The sequence below is a fragment of the Musca autumnalis genome, unplaced genomic scaffold (genome assembly GCF_047663935.1).
Source record: "Musca autumnalis isolate F117 unplaced genomic scaffold, ASM4766393v1 scaffold_5, whole genome shotgun sequence".
NCBI lineage: Eukaryota > Metazoa > Arthropoda > Insecta > Diptera > Muscidae > Musca > Musca autumnalis.
The window spans coordinates 51,356,118-51,384,082 of record NW_027412088.1 but is presented as its reverse complement, the minus strand read 5'-3'; the positions used below and the strand labels follow the sequence as shown (position 1 = coordinate 51,384,082).

General features: G+C 34.3%; 2 protein-coding genes across 5 annotated transcripts in view; both read right to left on the bottom strand.

Moving 5' to 3' along the window:
* LOC141405715 (fatty acyl-CoA reductase 2-like) overlaps positions 1 to 13,409 on the bottom strand; it is a 34,590-nt gene extending 21,181 nt beyond the window's left edge. Inside the window, exon 1 of the mRNA XM_073990379.1 lies at positions 13,397 to 13,409. The gene's annotated coding sequence lies outside the window, so the exon portion shown is untranslated. The remainder of the gene's footprint in view (positions 1 to 13,396) is intronic.
* On the bottom strand, positions 876 to 13,570 carry LOC141405714 (putative fatty acyl-CoA reductase CG8306). 4 transcript variants are annotated; one of them, XM_073990372.1, is made up of 11 exons: positions 13,493 to 13,570; positions 5,563 to 5,729; positions 5,219 to 5,504; positions 4,996 to 5,146; positions 4,727 to 4,812; positions 3,524 to 3,633; positions 3,236 to 3,434; positions 2,560 to 2,814; positions 2,354 to 2,482; positions 1,194 to 1,249; positions 876 to 1,109 (listed from the first exon to the last, which is right to left on the bottom strand). In XM_073990372.1, the coding sequence occupies exons 2-11, from the start codon at positions 5,615 to 5,617 to the stop codon at positions 934 to 936; spliced, it is 1,503 nt and encodes a 500-aa protein (XP_073846473.1). In that variant the 5' UTR covers positions 5,618 to 5,729; positions 13,493 to 13,570; the 3' UTR covers positions 876 to 933. The 4 variants fall into 4 exon arrangements, with proteins under 4 accessions (XP_073846473.1, XP_073846475.1, XP_073846474.1 ...); XM_073990374.1 differs by having other exon boundaries at positions 5,563 to 5,689; XM_073990373.1 differs by having other exon boundaries at positions 13,531 to 13,551.
* Positions 13,571 to 27,965: the final 14,395 nt, after the last annotated feature.

Below are 27,965 nucleotides of genomic sequence, written 5' to 3'. Positions count from 1 at the left end.
CGAACCCCCGACCTTCTACGTGCAAGGCGGGCGTGCATACCATTGCACCACGGTGGCACCCAAATTTATGCTTGGTTTACATTTACGAAATCCACTCGATTTCAACTGTCAATTCCTTTGCGTATACGTCAAATGAAAACTCATCTAAAAACCATTGGATTTCATTTGACGTTTAACCAATGAAATTGACAGTTGAAATCGAGTGGATTTCGTAAATGTAAACCTAGCATTATATAAGGTAAATGCATGCATTACAACAACTAATGCAGTTTTCACAAGGTCTGCTTTTTACATACATATTCACCCACATAACAATTTGATGCATTGAAATTTCTGTATGGTTTACACCATGTGTACAAAATTTAGATTTGTAAAAAGTGGCAGTTGGTATGCAGAAATATGTAAAAAACATACCGTGTAGAACATCCTTAACAAATTTACAAAAACAACATTGTTGTTATTGAAAATTAATTGTCAAAGAAAATATTTAATAATAGAGTCGTTCCAAAAATTGTTTTAGGAAAACATAAATACATTTGGAAAATCCTCTAAAATAGAACAAATTTTAATCAAAATGTAAAGCATTCAGAACTCTCGTAGGTCATTGTTATTACACGTTTACGATGAAAAGGAGGATTTTATGGTAGTAAATTGCGAAGTTCCAAATTTCATGAGTAGACTCTATTATGCTTGGTTTACATCGAGTGGATTTCGTAAATGTAGACCAAGCATTACATTTCGAAAACTAAATTTACAAAAAAAAAAGTAAAAATACAGCTGATTGTCACTTCTACCTTGTATAAATATGCCTTGGATGAAAGTTTCAACTCACACAGGCTGAGAGTATCCATATTTCCGTGGACAAAGCCGACTGATACTGTTTTACATGTTTTTCCCAATTCCTCTTTATTATTTATTTTTTTATTTCTCTTCTCACATCACACCAACCAATGACATGGTCCAATTCCAAGCGAATTTTATAACAATAAAAAATAACACAAATGAAACAATCTTATCCAATATTATAAGAATTTTCACACGCTGACGTGTTGCAGCTGTAGCTTCTACCGGTTCCTTGAATATGAATTTCTTCAGTCCACGTAAAGCACCTAGATGTAAAGAAAGACAAAAAATTAGTCAATGAATGACCTGTTAAAGAAGACAACTTAATGAAATCCAACAATAATACTTGCCACGAAACGCAAAGTCATGATCTACTTCCGTAGGTGCCATTATGTAAAAACGTCGCCTATAAAGATAAAAGAAAGAATTTGTTTTTCAATATTTAAGGAGCCATTCAAAAGAATTCACATTGAGATAAACATGTATCAACCACGACACCGTTCTGTGCTGTGGTTTCGTGTTTAACTAGGCGTTTACATGAGCCATGAGTCATTTATTTGACAGATGTTCAATGAACTTGACAACGTGACTCACAACGGACCGATTGTGCTTAGCGCTTTACATCAAACATAGCTCTGTTCCAGAACTAAAAAGCTTTTACAATTTTTACCACTTTTACACGTTTTGCGTTCCCGTACACAAAATTTATATGAAAATCGTTTACGACTTTTACCTCTTTTTAAAGTACGGGAACAGGCCACGTGTTTTATAAAATTTGCATAATTTGAGTTGTCAGTTCCATAAAATATCTGTCAAATAAATTAATTTAAAACTGACTTTACACTTGCGATAAAAAAGTTTTTGGAGCAAATACGTGTTTTATTTGACTGATATTCTATGGAATTGACAATTGAAATGACACATGTTTTTTAAACATGTAATGGCTATATCAGAAAAAGCATGTGGTGTGATATAGTCATAAGATGTAAACTGGGCTTTACGACAACCACATGAAAACTTCAAGAAAAAACTTGGCAGCTCTTACGAAATGTTCAGGTGATTTTTTTAATGCATTGACGCCAAGCTCGAATGACCAATTGTGTTGGCTTTAAGGCTGAAAACACATCCAACGTTTGTGTAAAGTTTCGTATCATTTCTGGTAGACAAATAAAATACAAAGTGCTGCCAAGTCCAAGCATCAATTTTTCTTTTTTCTTCTACCATAAATGACACAAAACTTTACTCCAACGTTGGATGTGTTTTGGGCTTAAGATATAAACTGGGCTTTACGACAACCTCATGAAAACTTCAAGAACAAACTTGGCATCACTTACGCTTTTTTCATGTGGTTTGTTCTTGGAGTTTTCATGTGGTTGTTGTAACACGACACTCAACGCGCCGTATGTGCAGAGGCCTCAATTGTGGTCATTGTGCATTGCAACTAGAAATCGGCGTTGTTTAGACACATATATTCATTTGCTTTCTTAGGTATTATGTATGGTGTACTTACTTCTCATCATGCTGCATCATGAAATCAAAGACTTCAAACATTCCATCATTTTTTATTTCATAATATATTTTAGAAAATTTTCCTATTGTTCGGATTGTGTAAATTATTCGTCGGGTGGCTTTTAGAAGCCTAAAAGAAAAAAGAATACGGGATCCAGGTTTAAACTGTTTCTTTAAACATGATGTTATACTATTCTCAATACATACATGGGTTGCTTTTTCGAAAGCTTTAATAGGGTATCATAAAATATACCCATGGGTATGTGAAACAAAAATACCCAAATCAAATAGCAATACATGCTCGTAGTCAGTCGTGTTGCTGGAGCCCACACAGTGTTCTCCATGGGATTCTCTCTAGCCAGTTCGACCATTTTGTGGACACTCTGTTTAATTGTAGAATTAAATAATTTTCCCGGGGCAAAGGTTTGAATGTGTAAATTGTACGGAACATTTTTGGGTTTACTGTAATTATCAAACAAAACATATTGGGTGTTATGCTTAGTTTACATTCGTCGTCGTTTCGTGATTTCGAAGGCGTTTCGTGATTTCGCGCGGAATCAAGCTAATGCTTGGTTTACATTTACGAAATCCACTTGATTTCAACTGTCAAATCCATAGGTTAAACGTCAAATGAAATCCAGATGAGACGACGAATGTAGTTCGTTCATGAACTATACAACTCTAGTCTGTATGTTAGTATACCCAAAGCGGCAACATACATACATGTGAAAAAGCACATATAGTACAAAAATAAAAATAAAAAATAACAACAAAATACATGTGATATAGCCACAAGAAAACTCACGGGTAGTTTTCATGCGGAATAACCGCCATTAAAGTAATAATTCAAAAAAACATTTAAAATATCCACAAAAGCTCTCACCTTAAAGTTTCCAATCCGCTACGACAGCCACTTGAAATTGTCAAGCATGTTACAATATCGACTGGTATTAACGAGAGAATCAAATCGGGGTTAGCGTATGTCATTTGGGAAATACCCATTGACTTAACGGCCAAAATACCCATGGGTCCATTTAAGTTTTCCAAATAACCTGGCTCAGGTTCAAGGTAGGCGGAGGCAACTGTTGTTTATCCGAGAAAAAAAAACATTTGATTATTTTAAAAATACACATTTCTTCTGTATTTAGAATGAAACTCTGAAAATACATACCAATTGCTGGCCTTAAAATTGTCATAGGCAGCAGATGGGAATGGTCCGCAATAACTTGTTCACCTAGATTTTTTGTAAAGCTGTAGGCATTTGGATAAAAGTTTGTATATCTGGAAGAGAAAATCACACGAAAACGTTGAGCAGACAATTAGTTGTATTCATGATACAATAATAGTATGTTTAGATTTATGAAATCCACTGGATTTTAAATGGCAATCCCATTATACATATAAACGTCAATTAAATCCTCGTAATAAATCCAGGAGGTTTTATTAGACGTATGGCATGGTACAACAAATAAGGTAAAGTAAATACTACAACAAGTACAACTCAACAACAACCACATAGAAATTTGTTTTTGTTTGCAATGTTATGGCCGCGGCACATACGTTACAAAAACCACATGCAAAATTTCAAGGACAAACTTGGCATCACTTACACATTTTTCATGTGGTTGTTGTTTTCAACACGGAACGCGTCACTCAACGGGCCGTACGTATTTGGCCATTTATGGCCCCGGCACATACGGTCCGTTGTGAGTCGCGTGGCGCGTTAAAAACAACAACCACATGAAAAATGTGTAAGTGATGCCAATTTTGTTCTTGAAGTTTTCATGTGGTTGTTGTAACGCAACGCTCAACGTATCGTATGTGCCGGGGCCATTTCTGTCACCGGTATATGTAAACTATGACACAATTACCAATGTAGTAATGTCACACCAGCTGTTAGAATATGAAATGTCAAACCCCTTTGTAAAAAAAAGAAAACTTTGACAAAACATATTCAACATTTTACGATACCACTACCTTAATCGCTCGGCACATACGTTGCGTTGAGCGTCGCGTTACAACAACCACGTGAAAAAAGTGTAAGTGATGCCACGTTTTTTGAAAAACAACAATATGGCTGCCGCATTAAAGTTAAACATAATTTAACTTTTTTCATGTGCCCCAACGTGTCACTAAACGGACCGTATATGCCGAGTGCTTTAGTAAAGGCTGCGGCACATACGGCGCGTTGAGCGTTACGTTCCAAGAACCACATGAAAACTTCAAGAACAAACTTGGCATCACTTACACATTTTTCATGTGGTTGTTGTTTTCAACGCACAACGGGTCGCACAACGGACCGTATGTATTTGGCCCATATTTGGTAGGCATTTGGTTATTCGGTGAACAAAATCTTATTTTAAAATCAACTCACTTTAATCTTAGAACTTCCAGTGTTTCTTCATCATATGTTTCAGCTATTTGTATAGCTTTACGCCAGTCATTAGGTAACTTATAGATCTTGAAAATAGAATATATAAATTTAATTCAAAATTAAAAAAAAAAAAAAAAAAAAATACATAAAAGGGGTTATTCTGAACGTAAATTCGCCGTGAGCTTTCTCACTTTCTCTTTTAAGTTGAAACGGCTGAAAGACAAAACTCTCGAGAAATTTTCGTTCAGAATAACCTCCAAACCAACTACCTTTTCCTCTATAACATTATCGAGAGGATAAATATATGCCGTTGAGCAATGTACAAAGGCAATTAATTGTTTCAGTGTTTGGGCAATTTTGACCAATTCAAAAGTTCCCCTGGTATTCATGAGTATGGAACTGCGTAAATCATTATCGAATCTAAAGAAGTTATAAATATTATCATGATGATGCTAATTAATAACAGCGTATAACTAATTTCCCCAAACTTACCTAACAACGGCGGCTTCATGAAATATTATGCTAACATTTTTTAAACGTTCCAAATCCTCTTGACTTATTGCCAAACCCAAATGTTGACAATCGCCAAATATTGGCACAACTTTTTCAAAAACGTTGGGTCGTTCTCGACGCACGCGTTCAAAGACAATATCATTTTTGAAATCTTCTAAACGTTCCAAAGCAGTTTTACCTCTCTTGGTTCGTATCAGCATATAGATGGTCTTGATGCCCGGACAATCACGCAAGAGCTTTTCGATAAGGCTTTTACCAAGGAACCCTAAAAAGGAAAATCAATTGTAGCTTAAGCTTGCTGTAGATTTTGGTTCCTCACTTACCAGTTCCACCAGTTATGAATATTTCGCGATTATTGTAAAAGTCAGAAATGTCCATTTTGAGGAGGTTTCAATATTTGGATATTTGATGAACAGCTCTCAAGGATTGCCAAGGCAATAATGGTGTATTCTTAAAGAATATTATTTCTTTAACCTTCGGAGCAATAAATCTGCCAGGATCGTCAGGGGAGTAGATAGATAGATAGATAGATAGATAGATAGATAGATAGATAGATAGATAGATAGATAGATAGATAGATAGATAGATAGATAGATAGATAGATATACAGATAGATAGATAGATAGATAGATAGATAGATAGATAGATAGATAGATAGATAGATATATAGATAGATAGATATATAGATAGATATATAGATATATAGATAGATATATAGATAGATAGATAGATAGATAGATAGATATATTTTTAAAGAATATTTTCTCAAGGACTATCAGGGATTTTTAAGAATATTTTTTCGAAGATCGTGGGGGAAATAATCGTGGATTTTCAATGAATATTTTCTCTAGGGCCAGCAGGGTCAAGAGTCGTGTATTTCTAAAAAGTATTTTCTCTAGGGCCATCAGGGCCTATGGAATTTTTAAAGAATTCTGATGGACGATCAGAGTAACTTGGATATTTAAAGAATATTTACTCAAGGAACATCAGAGCAATAATCGGGAATGTCTTAATAAAATTTTCTCAAGAACAATTGTTGGATATTTTCTCTATGATCGTCAGGGAAATAATCGTGGATATTTTTAAGAATATTTCCTCAAGGATCGTCAGGGCAAACATCTGGAATTTTTAAGCATATTCTCTCAAAGACCATCGGATCAATCAAAGCCTCAAATCGTTGACGTTGAAATGGAAAAAAACGCCGAGGCACGCGTCTTCACTTTTGTGTGTCTTCTATTACGCTGTTAATAAATTTATTATTACACTACGGTGTCAGAATAATGTCAATAAACAATGACTCAAAAAATGGCATGCGCGTATTTAATATTCAAAGTGTCTTATTAAATATTCGACAAGAAGGTAATCTATTCCATATTCATAGGAATTTAATTGAAAATATTTTTTGCCCTGATATCAACACACGCCATGTAATGCACTTTGAATAAAGAATATTTTTTATATTATATTGGACAGCTGTCGTAAAAGAGGTGAACATGGAAGTCGTACTTCATGTGAGTTCTGGCAAAATTGTCTTTGCTGCTAAAATTTCTTCGAAATATGTTTAGCAACAATGAACAATGGCAACATGTAGCAACAAATTCAAAGACATAAATACTACTAAGACTAGACAAAATGCATGCAACAAAAAAAAATGTTTACGAAACTTTGTATAGAAACATTACCCTTAACAGGTTGCAGTTAATTCAAAATCGCAACCAAGGAGGAACATTTCATGTAATGGTATCAGAAACGAAATTTATGAATTGAAGGATCTATTCAAGAATAATTCTATGTCAATTGGATCGGTAAATTCGGTTAAATACGTAAAAATGTATAAAAGAAAAAAATGTTATATCACCATATCGTGATATAAGATTATGTTAAATTCAAAAGCCATTCACTGAAGAATGATAGCAAAAAAATGTCTTATCTTGTTGTATTTATGTCTTTCAGCTATACCTAATTTAAGTCGTGACGTACAAAAAATATTCACCTACCTACCAGAACAACGCTCTCTGAGCGTCCGTATTACCCAAATACGTTGAATCCGAAATCTCATTTAAAACGCAAAAACCGCTACTGAAACTTTATTAAATGTTTTCATTCGTAAAACAAACATTTTTCCTGTGCAATAAATTGTATTTCATGTTTTGTTGGGCTTTTGTTTTTAAAATACAAAACACACACATCCATACATACAATAACACATCATACGTTCTGTCAAAGTTGAAAATGTTCAACTTACAAAAAGTATAAGCTCGACGTATTTCGGTAGTTCTCATAATAATACATGTGTTCTACTTTTTTCACCACACACGCCCTGGGAATACGGTCGTATTTAGGCATAGCAGTTAGACAAATTTCACAAAAATAGCTCTGTTCCTTTACGTGCCTGAGGTTACCATTTCTTACCATTTTTAACCTACAAAGTGTTCCTTTACTTTAAAAAGCATGTCGATGGTCAGACTAGCAAGGTTTCTTGAAACCAATTTCGGTAAAGTTTCTTTTCAAGTTTCGATAGTGTCCACACTCGTTAACGTGAAATTTAAGATTTTTGCGTGTCCTCTTTATTTTACCATTCGCGTTTGTTGTGTTTCTCATACCAATAAAAGCAAAAAAAGACATAAATAAACCAAAAAACAACATAAAATAATTAACATTAATAATTAAATTAATATTAATAGTTAAATTTTCACTATTTCATTAATTAAATGTTTTTATTAAATCTTTTTATGATTGTTTTGTTGTTAACGTTTGCTTGAGAAAATAAAAATGAAAGAAAATGAAAGAAATAATCTTGCAACGAAAAACAAGAAGAGGCAACATACTACACTACTTCATACCCTTCGCCTATAAACTTGACGTCGCCATGTTGAAATCGTGCTAGTCTGACCATCGACCATACAATTTATATGAGACCAGTTCACCACTTTTAACATTTTTTGCCACTGTTACCATTTTTTAAAGTAAAGTAACAGGCCAAATATTGCTAGCGATGCTGATGCTATTTGATATTGTTGCTATAATAAAACAGCATCGGACACGCATACTCATATTTTGCAGCACACATGATCAACACATATCAGAAAAGAGAATAAAGGCCCCGGCACATATGGTCCGTTGGGCTTCGCGTTACAACAACCACATGAAAACTTCAAAAACAAACTTGGCATCACCTACACTTTTCTCATGTGGTTGTTGTTTTTAACGCGTGACGCGGAACGTATTTGCCGGGGCCATAAGCAACAAAGTTTCAATGGCTTATAGTACGGTTACACTAGAGTTTTTTGCCGGGTTAACCCACTTCGAGAGGATTTATTTGACGTTTGCGCTATGGAATTGACATTTTAAATCCAAACCCACTGGGTTAATCCGGTTAAGTGTAACCGGGGTAATAGCCAGGTTTTCAGGAACCAATTGTTTTTGAGATCAGGGTTACCAGTGTAATGCATTAAAAATCACGATATGATTAATTCCACTTTTTCGTTCAAAGGACATGTGAATTATTTTTTTATTTTTAAACAATAATAATTAGTATTCTTTAGGTTCTACCATATGATGGAGGCATTTTGACATTAAATGACACTTTTTATTACTGCGTTGGCAACTCTAATCACAAAAACCCCGTCGGTTGCTAATTCGCTGCGACGAATGGTCAGCCGACTGCTAAATATGTTGCGTGGTCGTCGATTATGCCAAATGCTAGGTTTACATATACGAAATCCACTCGATTTCAACTGTCAAGTCCATTGGTTAAACGTCAAATGAAATCCAATGGATTTCAGATGAGTTTTCATTTGACGTATACGCAAAGGAATTGACAGTTGAAATCGAGTGGATTTCGTAAATGTAAACGTAGTATAACGAAAAAAGATTACGCGTAAAAAACGAAACAATCAAAAATTTACAAAAATAAATATGCGTTCGGTTGCTTATTTAGCCGCGTGTGTTAATGTTGTGTAGCAGTTGAAGGGTACAGCTAATGCTAATGTTTTTAGATGCTGGCTTTTAAACCCTGTTTAAAACCTCTTGTTTATTTTGGATATTATCATAGTTTTATAAACAACTTAAATATTGAGACAAAACAAATCCAAATAGGGTCACTTTGACCTGGGGCTCAATTCTGTTTCTATGAAAACGTGAAGTGAAAAATTTTATAAAGGAAATAAATGTCAAATGAAAAAAATTATAAAGAAAATATTTTTCATTTCAAATTTTCATAGAACAAGAATCCAGCCCCTGGGACCAAATTACGACATTCGATTCGATCGAATATTTGCTCGAGAACATGGCATAATTACCCAGGCAGTGGCATCGTAAAATTTTGAATATGTTATGTCAAAACTTTCTTTATGTTGTTGGGGAAATTAAAACAAAAATAATTTTTTTATAAAGGGATTTGACTTTTCATATTCGATCAGCTGGTGTGATACCACTACCTGGTATTTCTGCCATGCTCGAGAATAAAAAAAATCAAACTATAAAAACCTATTCCCATTTTTGACATACCGACAATTGTCGGTAAAATTAAAATGTTTATAATTTCGGTAATTACCGGTGTTTTCGGTAAGTTAGCGACGAGTAAAAACCAGTCGTAAAGTTCTACCCATAGCAAGAGTTCTGTCAACTTTTATTTGAACTTTTCATTAATAATTTTTCATTTTCATTCTACCGATTTTTTGGCGGTAACTCACACTACTGTAGTGGGATTCTCTAACTCATTTTTTGAGTTACCGACAAATGTCGGTAAAATTAAAATGCTTATAACTTCGGTAATTAACGATGTTTGTCGGTAAGTTAGCGACGAATAAATAGTAGTTGTTAAGTTCTACCGGTAGCAAGAGTGTTGTCAACTTTAATTTGAATTTTTCAATCATAATTTTGCGTTTTAATTTTATCGATTTTTGTCGTTAACTCAAAAAATGAGTTAGAGAATCCCACTACTGATGGTCCTTGAGAAAATATTCTTAAAAATTTCCGACTGTTGCTCCGTCGATCCATAATGGGTACTTTACACGATATGTTTTTTACATATGAGCTGTCACTTTGCATATATATTTTGTATGGGAGAAGTGACAACTCATATGTAAAAAACATATAGTGTAAAGTACCCATAAGCAATTATTCTTTAAAAATGCACGATTATTGCCCTGATTGTCCTTCAATTATTACACCGATGGTCCTTGAGAAAATATTCTTAAAAAATCTCCGACTATTGTTCTGTAGTGCGATTCTCTAACTCATTTTTTCAGTTACCGACAATTGTCGGTAAAATTAAAATGCGTATAATTTCGGTAATTACCGATGTTTTTCGGTAAGTAAGAGACGAATAAAAAGCAGTCGTAAAGTTCTACCGATAGCAAGAGTGTTGTCAACTTTTATTAGAACTTTTTATTCATAATTTTGCGTTTTAATTTTACCGATTTTTGTCGGTAACTCAAAAAATGAGTTAGAGAATCGCACTACTGATGAATCCTGAGAAAATTACGATTACTGACCTGATGGTCCTTCCTCAGCCTGTGTATATTGAAACAATTTTTTTTTTTCAAAAAACGTATGTATTTATGGGTTTTTAAAAAATTTTGGGCGTATAAAGCGACAAAAATGTTGATTAGAATTAAAGATCAAAAGTTTTGCGGAGGATATACTTAAAGGAATGGATAGACATAGACCATTATGGAAGTGGATCTCCAGCCACTACCTACGGTGCCATAGGTGGTTTTTACATTCTTCGGCTGTTTTCTCAAGAAGAATGGACTTGCTCCTAAAAAACATTTACCATCGTAATTGAGGCAGCGAATTCAAGTTGCTTCAACAAAAATCAAAGTGATTCAATAGCAGGTCTTCAAGCGAATTTATCCGAAATTTTGTGAGGGAGGTACCGGATGGAGTGGACAAAAATAGTCCATATTTGAACCTGATCTATATCTGGTGGATATATTAGGATGTGTAAAGTATAGACCAAATCGGCCACTCCCTTCAAGAGTTACCTACGAACAATTTTTCCGAAAATTTTTGAACTTTTGTGGGGGAGGTACATGAAGGAGTGGACCGATATGGCTTATCTTCGAAGTTAAACTATGTTTGGACAAAATATTACTAAGGCCAAATATTGGACCAAATCGGCAGATCCGGTGTCATAGGGGTTTGTTGGTACTTTCAGGCTATTTTCTCAGTAAGTATGGGCTTGCCCCTGTTAAAAGTTGTACATTCATATGGGGGATAGTGAATACAAGTTGCTACAATAAAAATCAAAGCGATTCGAGAGCAGGTCCTAAAATGAACTTATCCGAAATTTTGTATAAGAGGTACCCGAAGGAGTGGATCGATTGAGTCCATATTGGAACCTCATCTAAATCAAATGGACCAAATCGGATAAGCCCTTCAAGAGTTATCGTACGTACAAATTTTCCGAACATTTTCGAACTTTTGTGGGGGAGGTACCGGAAGGAGTGGACCGATATAACCCATCTTAGAAATTAGACTAAGTTTGGACAAAATATTACTAAAGCCAAATTTTGGACCGAATGGGTTGATCCGTTCGAGAGTTATCGTGCGCTCCAGCCAGCCAGGTCCCGGTCCACACTAAAGCGATTTGAATGAAATAATTTAATGAAGTTAGGGGTTTTTATAGTTCTTTACGCCGTAATGACGAAAACGAATTCTGAAGCCAGGGACGGTATACAATGGCATTTAGAACAACGTCTACACGATCTAGACTACGCTGACGATATATGCTTAATGTCAAAGACATAAATACAACAAGATAAGACATTTTGTTTGATATCATTCTTCAGTGAATGGCTTTTGACTTTAACATAATGTTATATCACGATATGGTGATATAACATTTTTTTCTTTTATACATTTTTACGTATTTAACCGAATTTAGAGATCCAATTGACATAGAATTATTCTTGAATAGATCCTTGAATTCATAAATTTCGTTTCTGATACCATTACATGAAATGTTCCTCCTTGGTTGCGATTTTGAATTAACTGCAACCTGTTAAGGGTAATGTTTCTATACAAAGTTTCGTAAACATTTTTTTGTTGCATGCATTTTGTCTAGTCTTAGTTGTATTTATGTCTTTGTTAATGTCCCTTACACTTAATGGCATTCAGAAGAAAATTGACAGTCTGAATAAAAACAGCCTATCAGTTGGTTTTAAAATAAACGTAAAAAAGACAAAATTAATGAGAATTGGAACGTCGACCAGCGCACCCGTACTGCTCAATGGCACTCCCATTGCAGAAGTAAACGAATTCACATACATGGGAAGCACCATAGACAAACGGGGAGGAGCAGATGTGGATGTTACCAACAGAATAAACAAAGCTCGCTAGCTTTCACTATCTAGAGTTTGGCAATCCTCACAAATTTCCAAAAAACATAAAAATCTACATTTTCAACACCAGTGTGAAATTTGTCTTGGTATACGGGTGCGAGACATGGAAAGTCACTACATCAATCACATCTAAATTGCAAGAATTTCTTAATAAATGTATGAGAAGAATACTCAAAATTTTGTGTCCGCTACAAATCAGTAATCAGCAACCTGCAATATGAAGCCACTCGATACCGAAATCAGGCAAAGGAAATGGATTGGGCATACACTACGGAAAGATGACTCTGATATCGCTAAAATGAGCTTACAATGGAACCCACAAGGCACATGCAACAGAGGGCGCCCTCGAACAACCTGGAGAAGATCAGTTGAAGCAGAATTCCAATCAAAGGGGAAAACATGGCCCGAAATAAGGCGAATGGCACAAGACCGAACTACATATCGAAATTTTGTACACTAACTTTGCTTGTAATAGCTAGATGCTCCACTTGGGAGCGATGTTGTTTTACATGTTTCCTTTAGTACATACTTTGTAATTAACAAAAAAAAAACTCAACTAATAAAAAAAGGCGTTTTTAGATCGAGTTCCATAGTAGAGCAACATCATAAAATTTGCTGTAGTGGGGAAATCGATCTAAGAACACATTTCGTCCAAACATACTTGGAGTCTAAAACAATTATTTCGATGAGGCACATTTTTCCCGTATGAAAGTGTATATACCCTCGTTTGCATAAATGCTGAGGGTATACAAATTTGATATCCTTATTATTTTCATAATATATTTTGAATGAATGCACTTGTAAATCGTTTTATTCTTTTTTTGTGCATTATCCTTTGTATATTGGTGTTTTTCTAACATATTGATTCAGTAAAATTAATTTGTGTCATCCTTTTAATATTTACTTTTATCCTTTATAGTACTCTACGTGAATTTTTATTACGATTTATACAACTGTCTTGGTCCGATAACCACTTCGAACTGATTATTTTCAAATACGCTTTTTCTAAAGTTGTCTGAACTTTTAAAACTATGGAATTATTAATATGCATATATTTTCTTTGTAAAATAATTCCCTTTGCCGATTTTTCATACATACAAGGTAGTATAACACAGTGCAACATTATTGAGGTAATGGTGTGCAAACAATTTCTACCGACTATTTTATGAAATACTCGTTCGGACTTGGAGGAGGTTACATGTCGTTGATATGAAGAAGTCGTTATGGGAAATAGTTTTTTTTCGGAATGATATAATTTTTCCTCAAAAAATATATATCCCTAATGTACTTCGAAAATAGAAATAAATATTTTAAATGTCGTATGGAATTTGACACTAACGTTACAGCTCAGTTCAGTCAGCTGGGTGTCACCTTATACTGTAAAATACTCTTAATTTAATTAATTCAACAACACTTGGGCGTTTAAGTATTTTTTGTAATAATTCATTAATAATTCATTTGTAGCACGATTTTAGGTAATATTAGTGCTTAAAAATGTTTAAAAATGTAATGAAACAACAAGAAAAATACAATATAAATTCTCCCTTAAATTTTCTCTTTTCCTATTTTGCTCACCATTGGTGAAAATAATCAGTACGAAGTGGTCATCGTACCGAGACGGTTGCATAAATCGTAACAAAAATTTACGTAGAATACCAAAAAGGATAAAAGTAAATATTAAAGGGATTACACAAATTAAATGTACTGAATAAATATTTTAGTAAAACAAAAATATACATACAAAGAAAGTGACCAAAAAAGAATAAAACTATTTACAAATGCATTCAAAATACATATATTATGAAAATAATAAGGATATCAAAAAATAAAGTGAAAAACAAAAGAATACGTACATACATATTTGCCTGTTCCATAACACTGTGCAGCAGCATTTTTGGGGGGTGGAAAATTTCTTTTGGAGATGAAAGCCCTTGATGAGTATACTAAGAACCCAAACGGAAATTTTCGCCATAGGTCAAGTTTCTGAGATATCGCGCGATGAAGTTTTTGATTTTTTCCCTATAATACTTTGGAAAATAGCTCCATATCTCCGCTTGGCGTTGTTGTAGCTTCATTTTGAGGTGACATGTCTTCAGTCAAATCGATTGGCGAATCTTTTTGTAGAACATTTCATTCTTCTAACTCAATGCCTTTCATGTCCTTTATTTCTTGAACCGTAGTGAAAGTACCACAAGATGAGATTTTTCAGCATCCAAATATTCTACAAAAATGTTGCTCAGAAGATTTTAGGTACGGTTCTCTTTGACAACTAATCGATTTTGTCCCGTTTTCATTGTCCTTTTTGACATTTAATCGGTTTTGGTTCAGAAATAAACTAAGTTTTGTTTTTCTGTATATTCGTCATTGGGTATTTATTGGTATGTACACATAACCATTGGTTATTGCTTATGTAGACATCTGGGGTGCTTCTGAAACATTTACCACAAATAGCTATTGTAATGATGAACACGTTAATAACAAATTTTCTTGGAGGATAGATCCGGTTATCTCAATTTTTGAACCGGATATTCCGACATTAAAACCGATCTTTGAACCGGTTTTAAGTAACCGATTAAACTTATATGTATACCGTTAAAAAGCTTATAGAGTTGTCAATCAAATTAAATTATTTCGCTTCTGAAAACGTTGTTAGTTGCAGTTCTAGAACAAAAAAACCGTTTTCTTGAACCGTTTTTAAGGAAAAATATCAATACGCGCAAATATGGGGATCAAAGGCTGGGGGGCGAAAAATTCTTTTTGGCGATGAAAGTCGATGAAGGTAATATTACGAACCCGGAGGTACAGTTATGCCGTAGGTCAAACTTCTGAGTTATGACGCGATCAAATTTCGTTAGGTTTTTTGTTATGTAGGTATGTATAGTTTGTCAATAAATTAATTTCGCTATAACTCAGAAGTTTGACCTACGGCATAACTGTACCTCCGGCTTCGTAATATTACCTTCATCGACTTTCATCGCCAAAAAGAATTTTTCGCCCCCCAGCCTTTGATCCCCATATTTGCGCGTATTGATATTTTTCCTTAAAAACGGTTCAAGAAAACGGTTTTTTTGTTCTAGAACTGCAACTAACAACGTTTTCAGAAGCGAAATAATTTAATTTGATTGACAACTCTATAAGCTTTTTAACGGTATACATATAAGTTTAATCGGTTACTTAAAACCGGTTCAAAGATCGGTTTTAATGTCGGAATATCCGGTTCAAAAATTGAGATAACCGGATCTATCCTCCAAGAAAATTTGTTATTAACGTGTTCATCATTACAATAGCTATTTGTGGTAAATGTTTCAGAAGCACCCCAGATGTCTACATAAGCAATAACCAATGGTTATGTGTACATACCAATAAATACCCAATGACGAATATACAGAAAAACAAAACTTAGTTTATTTCTGAACCAAAACCGATTAAATGTCAAAAAGGACAATGAAAACGGGACAAAATCGATTAGTTGTCAAAGAGAACCGTACCTAAAATCTTCTGAGCAACATTTTTGTAGAATATTTGGATGCTGAAAAATCTTATCTAGTGGTACTTTCACTACGGTTCAAGAAATAAAGGACGAAAAGGACATGAAAGGCATTGAGTTAGAAGAATCAAATGTTCTACAAAAAGATTCGCCAATCGATTTGACTGAAGACATGTCACCTCAAAATGAAGCTACAACAACGCCAAACGGAGATATGGAGCTATTTTCCAAAGTATTATAGGGAAAAAATTAAAAACTTCATCGCGCGATATCTCAGAAACTTGACCTATGGCGAAAATTTCCTTTTGGGTTCTTAGTATACTCATCAAGGGCTTTCACATTCAAAAGAAATTTTCCACCCCCCAGACTTTGAGATCCATTTTGTGTCACAGTGTAATCTGCAAGAATCTACTATTTTTTAATTTTCGACAAATTTATAAAAGACAGTTTTTAAAAATTTCAAAAATAGTAAATTCATGCTGGTTCTTGAACAGATTAATTGCATATAGCCAAGGTATATTGAATAGATAGCGGCATCGACATATTGGGATATGCTATGTCAACAATTTTCGTTATGTCGTTGGGGAAATTACAACAATCATAATTTTACTACAAAGGCTTTGACATTTTTGGTCTGTTCCAGAACTGCAAGAATCTACTAATTTTTACTATTTTTTCCGATAACACAAAGGAAAAAATGTTATCGTAGTAAAAAATAGTAGCTTCTTGCAGGTTCTGGAACAGAGCATTTATATTAAGCCTTTATCTAATTAACTGCGTGTTGCGTGTGCGTTCAAAAATACAAAAACAAATTACATGTATTTGTTTTTGTTTTCAATTTGAAATACATGTATTTTGTTTTTGTATTTTTAAACGCACACGCAACACGCAGTTAATTAGGTAAAAGCTTTAGAACAGCAGTAGTGTGTTTCAGTAACTAGTTAACGGCTGAACATGGTACAAATACACAGGTAGCCGCATCGGCAATTGTTGGTAACATAAGGTGTCAAAATTTGACATCAATTCAATGCAGTTGACACATTATGTTACCATCAGCTGGCATGATAATGCTACCTGTATTATTGTACCATGCGGCTGAATTAACGACAATATACAAAATATCGTTTATTCCAATGTACAACTTATGATGTATTTGTTGTTGTAATACACACAAAATTTATAGTAATGGGTAATATAGACGATATGTTATTTTACATATGTGCTGTCACTTTGCATATACATTTTGTATATAAAAAGTGACAACCCATATGTAAAAACATATCGTGTAAAGTACCCATAACCCACTATACCAGTTGCTGATATTAGGTGTGTTCGTTTACTCAATAATTTGTACAAATTTATACAAGTCCAGTAACTTCTTGTAAACGGCCCCGGCACATACGGTCCGTTGTGCGTCGCGTCACGCGTTAAAAACAACAACCACATGAAAAAAGTGTAAGTGATGCCAAGTTTGTTCTTGAACTTTTCATGTGGTTGTTGTAACGCGACGCACAACGCGCCGTATGTGCCGCGGCCTTATGGTATTTTGCATTGTATTGTAGAGTAAACGAACAACATCCAGTAACAATTCGTACAAATTTTGAGTAAACGAACACACATATTATTCGAATGTTCGCCACAAATGTTCTCGGACACGATATCAATTTTGATCATTTGGCAAATGTTTTTTCTTGTGTTTTTCTTTTGTTCGCCAAAAGTTCAAAAACGATATAATTTTCGAACATTTAGCAAATGTCTATTCTTCACAAGAAAAATTGTTTCGATAAACATTTTTGTACTTTGGAAAGTTTTTGTTTTCAAAAATAAATAAAATAATAATTTTATAATAGGTGTGTCTTTTTACGTGATAATTAGTAATGATGAATATTTCTAAAGGATTTCCAAGGCAATAGTCGTGTATTTTTAAAGAATATTATTTCAAGCGCCTTCTGATTCAATTGGTGTCCAAGGATTATATAACACCATATTAAAATACAATTCAAGGTCTTCTGTATGTAATTTGAGCCAAGAATTCCGAGGAAACTATTAACTTCCTGAGATATCCTAGGAAAAATGTGAATTTATCGACACCCAGGAAGGTGTGTTATGCACAAGGTCAACTAAAAAGCTTTCTAGGATCTCAAAATCTATAATCTGACACTAATATTGTGTCTTTTGTATACTCAAATACCTAAAACGGAAAGAAATCAGCAAGGGTCCGCTTTAACGAGCTATACAAGAAGTTTGGCATTAAATAACGGCACTTAACACCCAAAAATTATTTTTTTTTTCTCTAAAATATATCTCGGACACCCAGACACATTCGCCAAAACAATAAAATGTATAAATTTTGCTGCTAATTCCATAAATTGTACGATAATACTCATATTTCCTTGGGGCGTATGTATACTTTTGTAAGTATCATTTTTTGGTTTTTGTAAAATTTACCGTTATTTATATTATGGAATATACTTTTGTTGTATTAAATATTGTTTATTAGTGAGACGAAATAAACCTGTGTACTTGGAATTTCATAAATATCATTACTTTTTTCTAAAACCCGAGATTTATGGGGCGTACGTATACTTATGTAAGACTGTGTATATTTTCTCAAGGATCGTCAGGGCAAAAATTTTGGATTTTTAGGAATATTCTCTTAAGAACCATCAGATCCATCAAAGCTTATAAACGCGAAAGTTGATGAGATGGGGAAAAACGGCGAAACACGTGCATACTCTTGTTTTGGTCTTCTATCACGCTGCTGTATCAGAATATGGTTAATAAACCATGACTCGAAAAATGACACGCGTGTAATTAATATTCGAAGTGTCTTATTAAATATTCGAATAGAATGTATACTATTCCATATTCTTAGGAAATTAATTGAAGATATTTTTGCCCTGATATCAACACACGCCATGTAATGCACTTTGAAATAAAGAATATTTTATAATATGTTGTCCAAAAAAAGTAGAAGCTTTACCTCCTCAACCTCGTATCTTAAAAAACAATAACATTTTCAGAAGAGACAGAAAACAGAAAAAAGACATGGTCTTTTGGGTAAAAGCTTAAATTCACCAAAAATTATTCCCACATACAGTGAATCACAGTCAAAGGTATCCACTTCAGTTTCTTTCATTAAAACTGCGATTGCTAAGAATTGGTTAATGATAGCGATTCCATTCCTTTTTATATTTTTACATTAGTGTCTTAACTTAAATATAATAAAATAAAATTAACGAAATTCAGGTAAATTTAGATAAAAAATAAAAATGGTTAAACAACATCGATTTCTACCTCACAGTGAAAAGTATGCACTCTAAAAGTTTCATGAAACAAAAAGGATTTTTTGGGGTTTCAGCCCTTGGTATGACATCTTTTGTTATCCTTCACAGCTTTTAGCCTTTTTGGCAAAAATTTAACTAAATTTTCGGTGCACGATATCTGAATTTTTCCCCCATCCTTCCTGCAAGGCATTTTTCAGGGTTCCTATACTTAAGATGTTACAATTTTTTATATTTGTCTCCAAAATACTCCATAAATTATCTATAGAATTCAAATCCGGGGATCGGGGAGGTGTTTGAATCACTTTTGGACCGTTACATAGCATCCATTTTGGAAAAGAATGTGATTTGTGCTAGGTCTCATATATTGATAAAATTGGAATGTTGTCCCAAATCCCATTTTTCAGCGCTTAAATTTCAAATTATTCTTTCAGAATGTTTAAATAATACATTTTATCCTTAATTCCTTCGATAAAGACACGATTTCCTACACCGGAAGTACTCATACAACGCCATACCACAACAGAGTCTCCTCTGAGCTTTACTTTTGAAATTGTGTGTTTGGGGTTTTGGTCATATGGACCAATTAAAACTTACGTGAATTTTGTTAATTTTTGGTCTGTTCCTTTACTTTTAAAAATGGTAAAACCAGCAAAAGTAGTAAAAGTTGTAAACTGCTCCCATATGAATTGTATGGTGTCTGAAGTAAAGGAACGCTTTTCGAGTAAAAAGTGGTAAAACTTGAAGATTCTTGCACGTAAAGGAACAGAGCTTATATTTTATAATATTTATGTAATTTAATGCTTGGTTTACATTTACGAAATCCTATCGATTTCAACTGTCAATTACATTGCTTAATGTCCAATTTACATTAGCAACTTTTTCGTCATTTAGAGCTGTTTCGTCATTTATTTGCTAAAACAGGCAACATTTTGCGTCATTTACCATACAAAATTAAATGACGAGAGCTGCGTCATTTATTCTAAACAACGCACGAAAACACCATACTATTATATGCAACCCTGCTTTTTCGTCATAAACTACCAAAAAATGCAACTGTTTTATGATGTCTTTGTTTGTTTGTGTGTGTTGTAGAAAAACAAAAATACTCAAACGATGACAAAAGTGTAAATAAATGTTTAAAGAACTTCCAAAAATTATTTTTTTTTTTCAATTTTGAATTAAGTCAAGTTATTTGGTAATCATTAGTTTTGTGAAATTCTTATTTTTCGGAATTAAAATTATTGTGTGCGTGTGTATGTGTCAGGAGGAGGCATTGTGACTCACAAGAGAGCCCATGTGCTCTAAGTGAGCGTAAATTTGTTATCGCTCACAGCCTGTGTAGATGCTAACACGTTGTGAACAACAACAAATTTACGCTCATTGAGAGCACAAGAGAGACCCGAAAATGTTCTCTGCCTCCTCCTGGTATGTGTTATTGTATCCGTGTGTATGCGCGATTGTGTGCGTAAGCAAATGACGCAAAAAACAGATGTAAATACACTTCATTTGTTTCTAGGATTTCATAAAACGAAATCATTTAATGTGCATATGTAAATTGGACTTAAACGTCAAATGAAATCCAATGGATTTCAGATGAGTTTTCATTTGACGTATACGCAAAGGAACTGACAGTTGAAATCGAGTGGATTTCGTAAATGTAAACCAAGCATAAGACACTTACGTAACAATATAAAAAAGAATGAAATCGCTATCATTAATTAACTCTTAATCCCCCGGCACATACGGTCCGTTGTGCGTCGCGTCACGCGTTATGGCCCCGGCACATACGGTACGTTGTGCGTTGCGTCACGAGTTAAAAACAACAACCACATGAAAAAAATGTAAGTGGTGCCAAGTTTGTTCTTGAAGTTTTCATGTGGTTGTTGTAACGCGACGCACAATGTACCGTATGTGCCGGGGCCATTAGAAACAACAACCACATGAAAAAAGTGTAAGTGATGCCAAGTTTGTTCTTAAAGTTTTCATGTGGTTGTTGTAACGCGACGCACAACGGACCGTATGTATTTGGCCCTTTAGAAATCACAGTTTTAATGAAAGAAAGTGAAGTGGATACTTTTGACTGTGATTCACTGTATATAGTATCAAAAATGATCTATGATAGATCATAGATAGATAGATGGATAGATAGATAGATAGATAGATAGATAGATCATCTATCTATGTATATCTATCTCTCCTGAAAATTTTTATTTTTTAAGATACGCAGTACGATTTATGTCTTTCACCACTTTTGCGGCTGCAGGCCAATATAATATAAAAACAAGTAAGAGAGGAAAAAAACAAACTTAAATATTCCTTATTTCAAAGTGCATTACATGGCGTGTGTTGATAAGTACGCAAAAGATATCTTCAAATAAATTCCTAAGAATATGGAATAGTTTACCTTCTTTTCAAATATTTAATAAGACACTTTGAATATTAATTACACGCGTGGTCTTTACACATACGGTCCGTTGTCTGTCGCGTTACAACAACCACATGAAAAAAGTAAAAGTGGTCACATTTTTTGAAAAACAACAATATGGCTGGCGCGTTAAAGTTAAACATAATTGGTCTGTTCCAGAACTGCAAGAATCTACTAATTTTAACTATTTTTTCCGATAACATAAAGGAAGAACTGTTATCGTAGTAAAAAATAGTAGATTCCTACATATTCTGGAACAGAGGAAATATTACTTTCTTTGGGCTTTGAAAGGCTTTGCACATACGGTCCGTTGAGACTCAATGCCGTCTGGGGGCGGAATACAGGAGAGATAGAGGTTAAACAGTTCCGGAGATATCACCCCACATTAAGGAACTCCCTGCTTCACTCTACGGGGCTTGGACTTCTACTTCCTGAATTCTACGTAAGACTGGTATACATAACGTATACGGATGATTGTATGATATTGGATTCAGTTATCTTCCCTGATGTCATTTGTGAAAAACTGAACTCCTATTTGACTGATTTTACCATCTTCATGATATAGAAAGAGATGTCCAACGTTACAAGAGTGAACCCATACATCAACAAGCCTATCAATCAGGTTTAAATAGATTTTACACGGATGCGGTCGCAGATGCCATAAACAACTATCGTGTGAATGCGGTTCTCGGAGAACATCCCCCATATATGACAGCAAAGGAGCGTCAGCTGCCACGACAAACCACAGTAGTTTTGTTTCAATAACGCTCGGGATGGTGCAGCCGTCTGAACTCCTATTGGTCAATGATCGATGACACCGTGCAAAACATCTAACCAGCAAGTGGCAAAGGCCCGCACGACACACAGCATCTCTTTAACTGTCCTGCTAAACATACTCTACTATCTCTAGTAGATTTGTGGTTACATCCCATCGAAGCAGTCAACCCATCGACCTCCCAAGCCAAGGAGAGCAAGCCTACATAGTACTTTTCCACCTCAACGGGAAAAGTGACCTCCAAGGCGCATGGGCAAGGATGCTAAAAACCTTAAGCCAAACCGGTCCCAATGATATCCGCTAATGACGGCAAAATCAGCGAAAGTCACTGGTCGCTGGTCGAAACCGGTCTTGGGAGTTTCAATGTTTACTGTGATGGTAAGTCAGGGTTACCGTTCGAAAGAGCGTCAAGGTTATTAACCGTCATAACAAGTAGTCTCGAGTTAATTACTGGCTTCGGTAAACTTTGGGAAGGGGCTAAAATTACTACGGTCTCCATAACTAAAATGTCATCTCGAAATGTGTTACCATCATGCGTTCTCCCACCTTCCGTGGACAAGGAGCTCATACTCAAAATGCTAGAGTTTCAATATCCAGCAGTGTGATTCTCTAAAAGCCTGGGTACATAAGCTGCCTCGCCTGGTAACCTTGGTTCTGATAAAAGAATAAAAAAGAAAAGGGCAACCCAGACCTAAATTTGCTCGGCCTTCTTTATTGTTTTATTTTTAAAGCCTTTACCTAATTAACTGCGTGTTGCGTATGCGTTCAAAAATACAAAAACAAAATACATGTATTTCAAATTGAAAACAAAAACAAATACATGTATTTTGTTTTTGTATTTTTGAACGCACACGCAACACGCAGTTAATTAGGTAAAGGCTTAATATGTCAGAAATGAAGTAGGAAAGCAAGGCAACCAGGAGAGGCAGCTTAGTCCCGGTCCACACTAGCGTGAATTTCATTAAAAAATTTCATGAAATTAGGTGTTCTTAAATCGAATTCCCCACTACAGCAATTTTATGATTTTATTCTACCACGGAGGTCAATCTAGAGACGCATAATTTCATGGAATTTTTTCAATGTAATGACTCTAGTGTGTGCCGGGACTTATGTACGCAAGCCTTAACTCATTTCTTGAGTTACCGATAAATGTCGGTAAAATTAAAACGCAAAATTATGAATGAAAGTTTCAAATAAAAGTTGACAACACTATTGCTATCGGTAGAACTTTACGATTACTTTCTTTTCTCAGTAGTCACACGCGCAAAATTTGCGGCGAAACTTTCCCATTATTTTGGCGTTCACATATCGAGTTACATACTAAAGTAATTTTATAAAGTAATTTTATGACTACTGAGTTTGGTAGCTAACTTACCAAAAAAAATCGTTCGCCATGGTTGGGTGTCGCCGGTACTGTTTGTGAAATTCCACACCCTCCAGATGGAATAGAAATCATATGGTCTGTTCCAGAACTGCAAGAAACTACTAATTTTTACTATTTTTCCGATAACATAAAGGAAGAAATGTTATCGTAGTAAAAAATAGTATCTTCTTGCTGGAACAGAGCAATAATGTCCAAGCCTTTGTAGTAAAATGATGATTGTTGTAATTTCCCAACAACATAAAGAAAATTTTTGGCATAGCATATTCCAATATGTCGAAACATGGAGTATGCCAAAATGCTCATAAGGACTCCCTCTTTCATATGCCGTTGAGACTTTTGTGTACGTTTTTATATTGTGGCTTCCCGAGCAATTTTCTGTCCTGACCACCAGTTGGAAACCAGAAAATTGGAAACTTTGTTCTACAAAAAACTGACCTGGAACATATGGAGTATGCCAAAATGCTCATAAGGACTCCCTCTTTCATATTCCGTTGAGACTTTTGTGTACGTTTTTATATTGTGGCTTTCAGAGCCAATTTTCTGTCCTGACCACCAGTTGGAAACCAGAAAATTGGAAACTTTGTTCTACAAAAAACTGACCTGGAACATATGGAGTATGCAAAATGCTCGTGAGGACTCCTCCTTTCCTTTTATGTATAGTTTCTTGTGTACGTTTATACATTGGAGCTTATTTTTTAATTAATAAATAAATTAAATTTTTATATTCGTAGCTATTTTTCGTCCCCACAGTTGGAATAAACGTATTAAATGCAAATTTTGGGCGTTCTGTGTCACCCTGTATTTTTCGATAACTTTTGTTATCGTTGCTAACTTTCGTTGCTAACTTCATGCAGGTAGCTTCTTACAGCTATACCTAACTCTCAGCGCGACGTACAAAAATTATTCACCAACCTACCACCACAACGCTCTCTGAGCGTCCGTATTACCCAAATAAGTTGAGTCCAAAATCACATTTAAAACACAAAATCCTCGACCGAAACTTAAATTAAATGTTTTCACTCGTAAAACAAATAATTTTCCTTTGCAATGAATTGTATATCATGTTTTGTTGGGTTTTTGTTTTTTAAAATACAAAACACACACACACATACAAACAATAAGGTTCTGTCAAAGTTAAAATTTTTCAACTTACAAAAAGTATACGCTCGTCGTATTTCGGTAGTTCTCATAAGAATACATGTATTCTACTTTTTTCACCACGCACGCCCTGGGTATACGGGCGTATATAGGTATGGGCCTTACAGGTTCTGGAACAGACATATATGCTCTGTTCCAGAACCTGCAAGAAGCTACTATTTTTAACTACGATAACATTTTTTCCTTTATGTTATCGGAAAAAATAGTAAAAATTAGTAGATTCTGGGAGTTCTGGAACAGACCAATAATGTGTCCGGATTCGTACAATCATCCGCATACATTATGATTTCGATATCATCCGGAGTGTGTGGAATTTTGGGTGCTATCGTCGATAACATATGCATGTGATATCTACATAGTTGATATCCTCCGATAAATTTACTACCACACTGTTCACCATCTGCAGTGCGATTCTCTAACTCATTTTTTGAGTTAACGACAAATGTCGGTAAAATTAAAATGCTTATAATTTCGGTAATTATCGGTATTATTCGGTAAGTTAGCGACCTATACAAAGTAGTAGTAAAGTTCTACCGATAGCAACAGTGTTACAAACTTTTATTTGAACTTTTCATTCATAATTTTGCGTTTTAAAGTTACCGATATTCGTCGGTAACTCAAAAAATGAATTAGAGAATCGCACTACTGGTCAGCTAAAATAAGGTTCTCTTCAACATATTGGTCGATTTTGCCCTGATTTCAACCACTAACTACCACAAGATATTGGGTGTAACGTTCGATAGCAGGTTATAGCTCATTTAGACTAGCCATAAATCCTCGACTGGATTTAATAAATCCAGTACAAATTGCATTTAGATATACTTTTTGGAGGATTTAAGTGGCAGTCAGCTGATTTTTATTCATATCACAATTACCAAGGTAGATGCATCAGCAAATCGTCAAATTACAAATTTATTGTTTAATACTGAAAATGTTAGCACATTATGCTACTAATGCTAGCTAAAGAGCAAATAAAGAATTATTCTATCGCAGTTTGCCCATATAAAATAAATAATCGAATTATTTTATCGTTTAGACATAGTAAATATTAGTCTGGGTTGATTAAAATCAACTTTGTACATCAAAACAAATTTAATTTTTCCGCCTTGTTTAAAAATTTTTAAATTTTAAATTATTTTTAGTGTAGCAATTCACCGATGCATCTACCTTGTTTCTTGTGCCAGCTTTCAACTTTTTGTATTTTCTAGCAACATGTTGCAAATAACAGAGTTGTATACGAGGATTTATGCCAGATTTAAAACAAATCCACTCAATACGAGGATTTATTTTTGTATGGGAAATCTGCTAGATTTTGGCTGGATTTAGCAAATAAAACCTGATAATGTGCTAAATCCGGCTAATGAAGTCATATCTAAATGGGCTATAATAGCTCATTTAGACTAGCCATAAATCCTCGACTGGATTTAATAAATCCAGTACAAATCTCATTGCATTTAGATATACATTTTGGAGGATTTAAATTGCAGTCAGTTGATTTTGGTTCGTAGCACAATTACCAAGGTAGATGCATCAGCCCATCTGATCAAATTTGAAACGTTTGACATTTGTCAAAATGTAAACAAACTGCTCGTGCGAACGGTTGCAACTTTTGGTACATTTGCAGAAACAGTTGGAATTTTTTGGTAAAAACATTGTTGTATACGAGGATTTATGCCGGATTAAAAATAAATCCTCCTAATAGGAGGATTTATTTTTGTATGGTAAATCTGGTGGATTTTATCCGGATTTAGCAAATAAATCCTGATAGTGAGCTAAATCCGGCTAATCGCGTCATATCTAAATGACCTATAACTGAAACATCAAAGAAACTCCACCAAAAACGTTTTTCGCCACCATCGTCAATCTAATAATAGCTCTGTTCCTTTGCGTGCACGAATCTTCAAGTTTTACCACTTTTTACTCGAAAAGCGTTCCTTTACTTCTGACACCATAAAGTTCATATGGGAACAGTTTACAACTTTTACTACTTTTGTCGTTTTTACCATTTTCAAAAGTAAAGGAACAGACCAAATATTAATTAATAATAATAGCCCGTTTCCACGGTACGTCGTTCGTTCTCTATTCGTTGTTCGACCCATAACTACGAATAAATTACTTATTTCCCCACACAAAATTCTATGAACGAACGACGATTTTTCTACGTTGTTCGATTAGAAATACTCTCTGAACAACGAATAAGTATGTCCCATCCCTAACAAATGAGAGAATTTATCGAAAAAATTAATTATGACATGTCTAAATTCAAAATTTGTTGAAAACACAAAATTTTTTAGAAAAAAGGAAAAAGATGAATGAAAATTAATGAACTAAACATTTTATACAGATGCAGAAGGAAGATGGTTGTGTTTCCTTCTTAATTCCACACTCATTTCTTGTCCATTAGTTCAAAATCGCGTAAAAAATCAGAAACAAAAAGGAAACAAATAACTGAAAGTCTGCATACACAAACATTGTTTTGACATGTCTCTCTCTTTAATTTTGAAAATAGAAACATATAAAAATATATTGAAAATTCAAAATTATTCAGAATTTATGGAAAAAATGAATGAAATGTGTGTAGTTAAATATAGAAGATACATTTGAAGGAAAGTCTATTGCTTTTCCTATTCATTTAATGTATATTTTATGTGTTTTCGGTTCAAATTTTCGTAAAAACAAGGAAACGAAAATGAAGGCAATTTTGTTTATGTTTCTGTTAATTACGAATGGTGTCGTGGAAACGGGTTAATTCGTGTACGTCGTTCGACAGGCCAACAACGTAATTGAAACGCTCGTGTGAACATGACATAAGTGTGTCTGCGTACTCGATAATTTGTAATAATTATTACAAATTATTAGTC

What these genes read in the sequence shown, in the direction of transcription:
- LOC141405714 (XM_073990372.1), bottom strand. Translation starts at nt 5,617, where the DNA reads ATGGACATTTCTGACTTTTACAATAATCGCGAAATATTCATAACTGGT. An exon ending in CTTTCGAAAAAGCAACCCAT is followed by an intron (nt 2,483 to 2,559) that starts GTATGTATTGAG and finishes TTTTTCTTTTAG; the next exon opens with GCTTCTAAAAGCCACCCGAC. An exon ending in TCATGACTTTGCGTTTCGTG is followed by an intron (nt 1,110 to 1,193) that starts GCAAGTATTATT and finishes CTTTACATCTAG; the next exon opens with GTGCTTTACGTGGACTGAAG.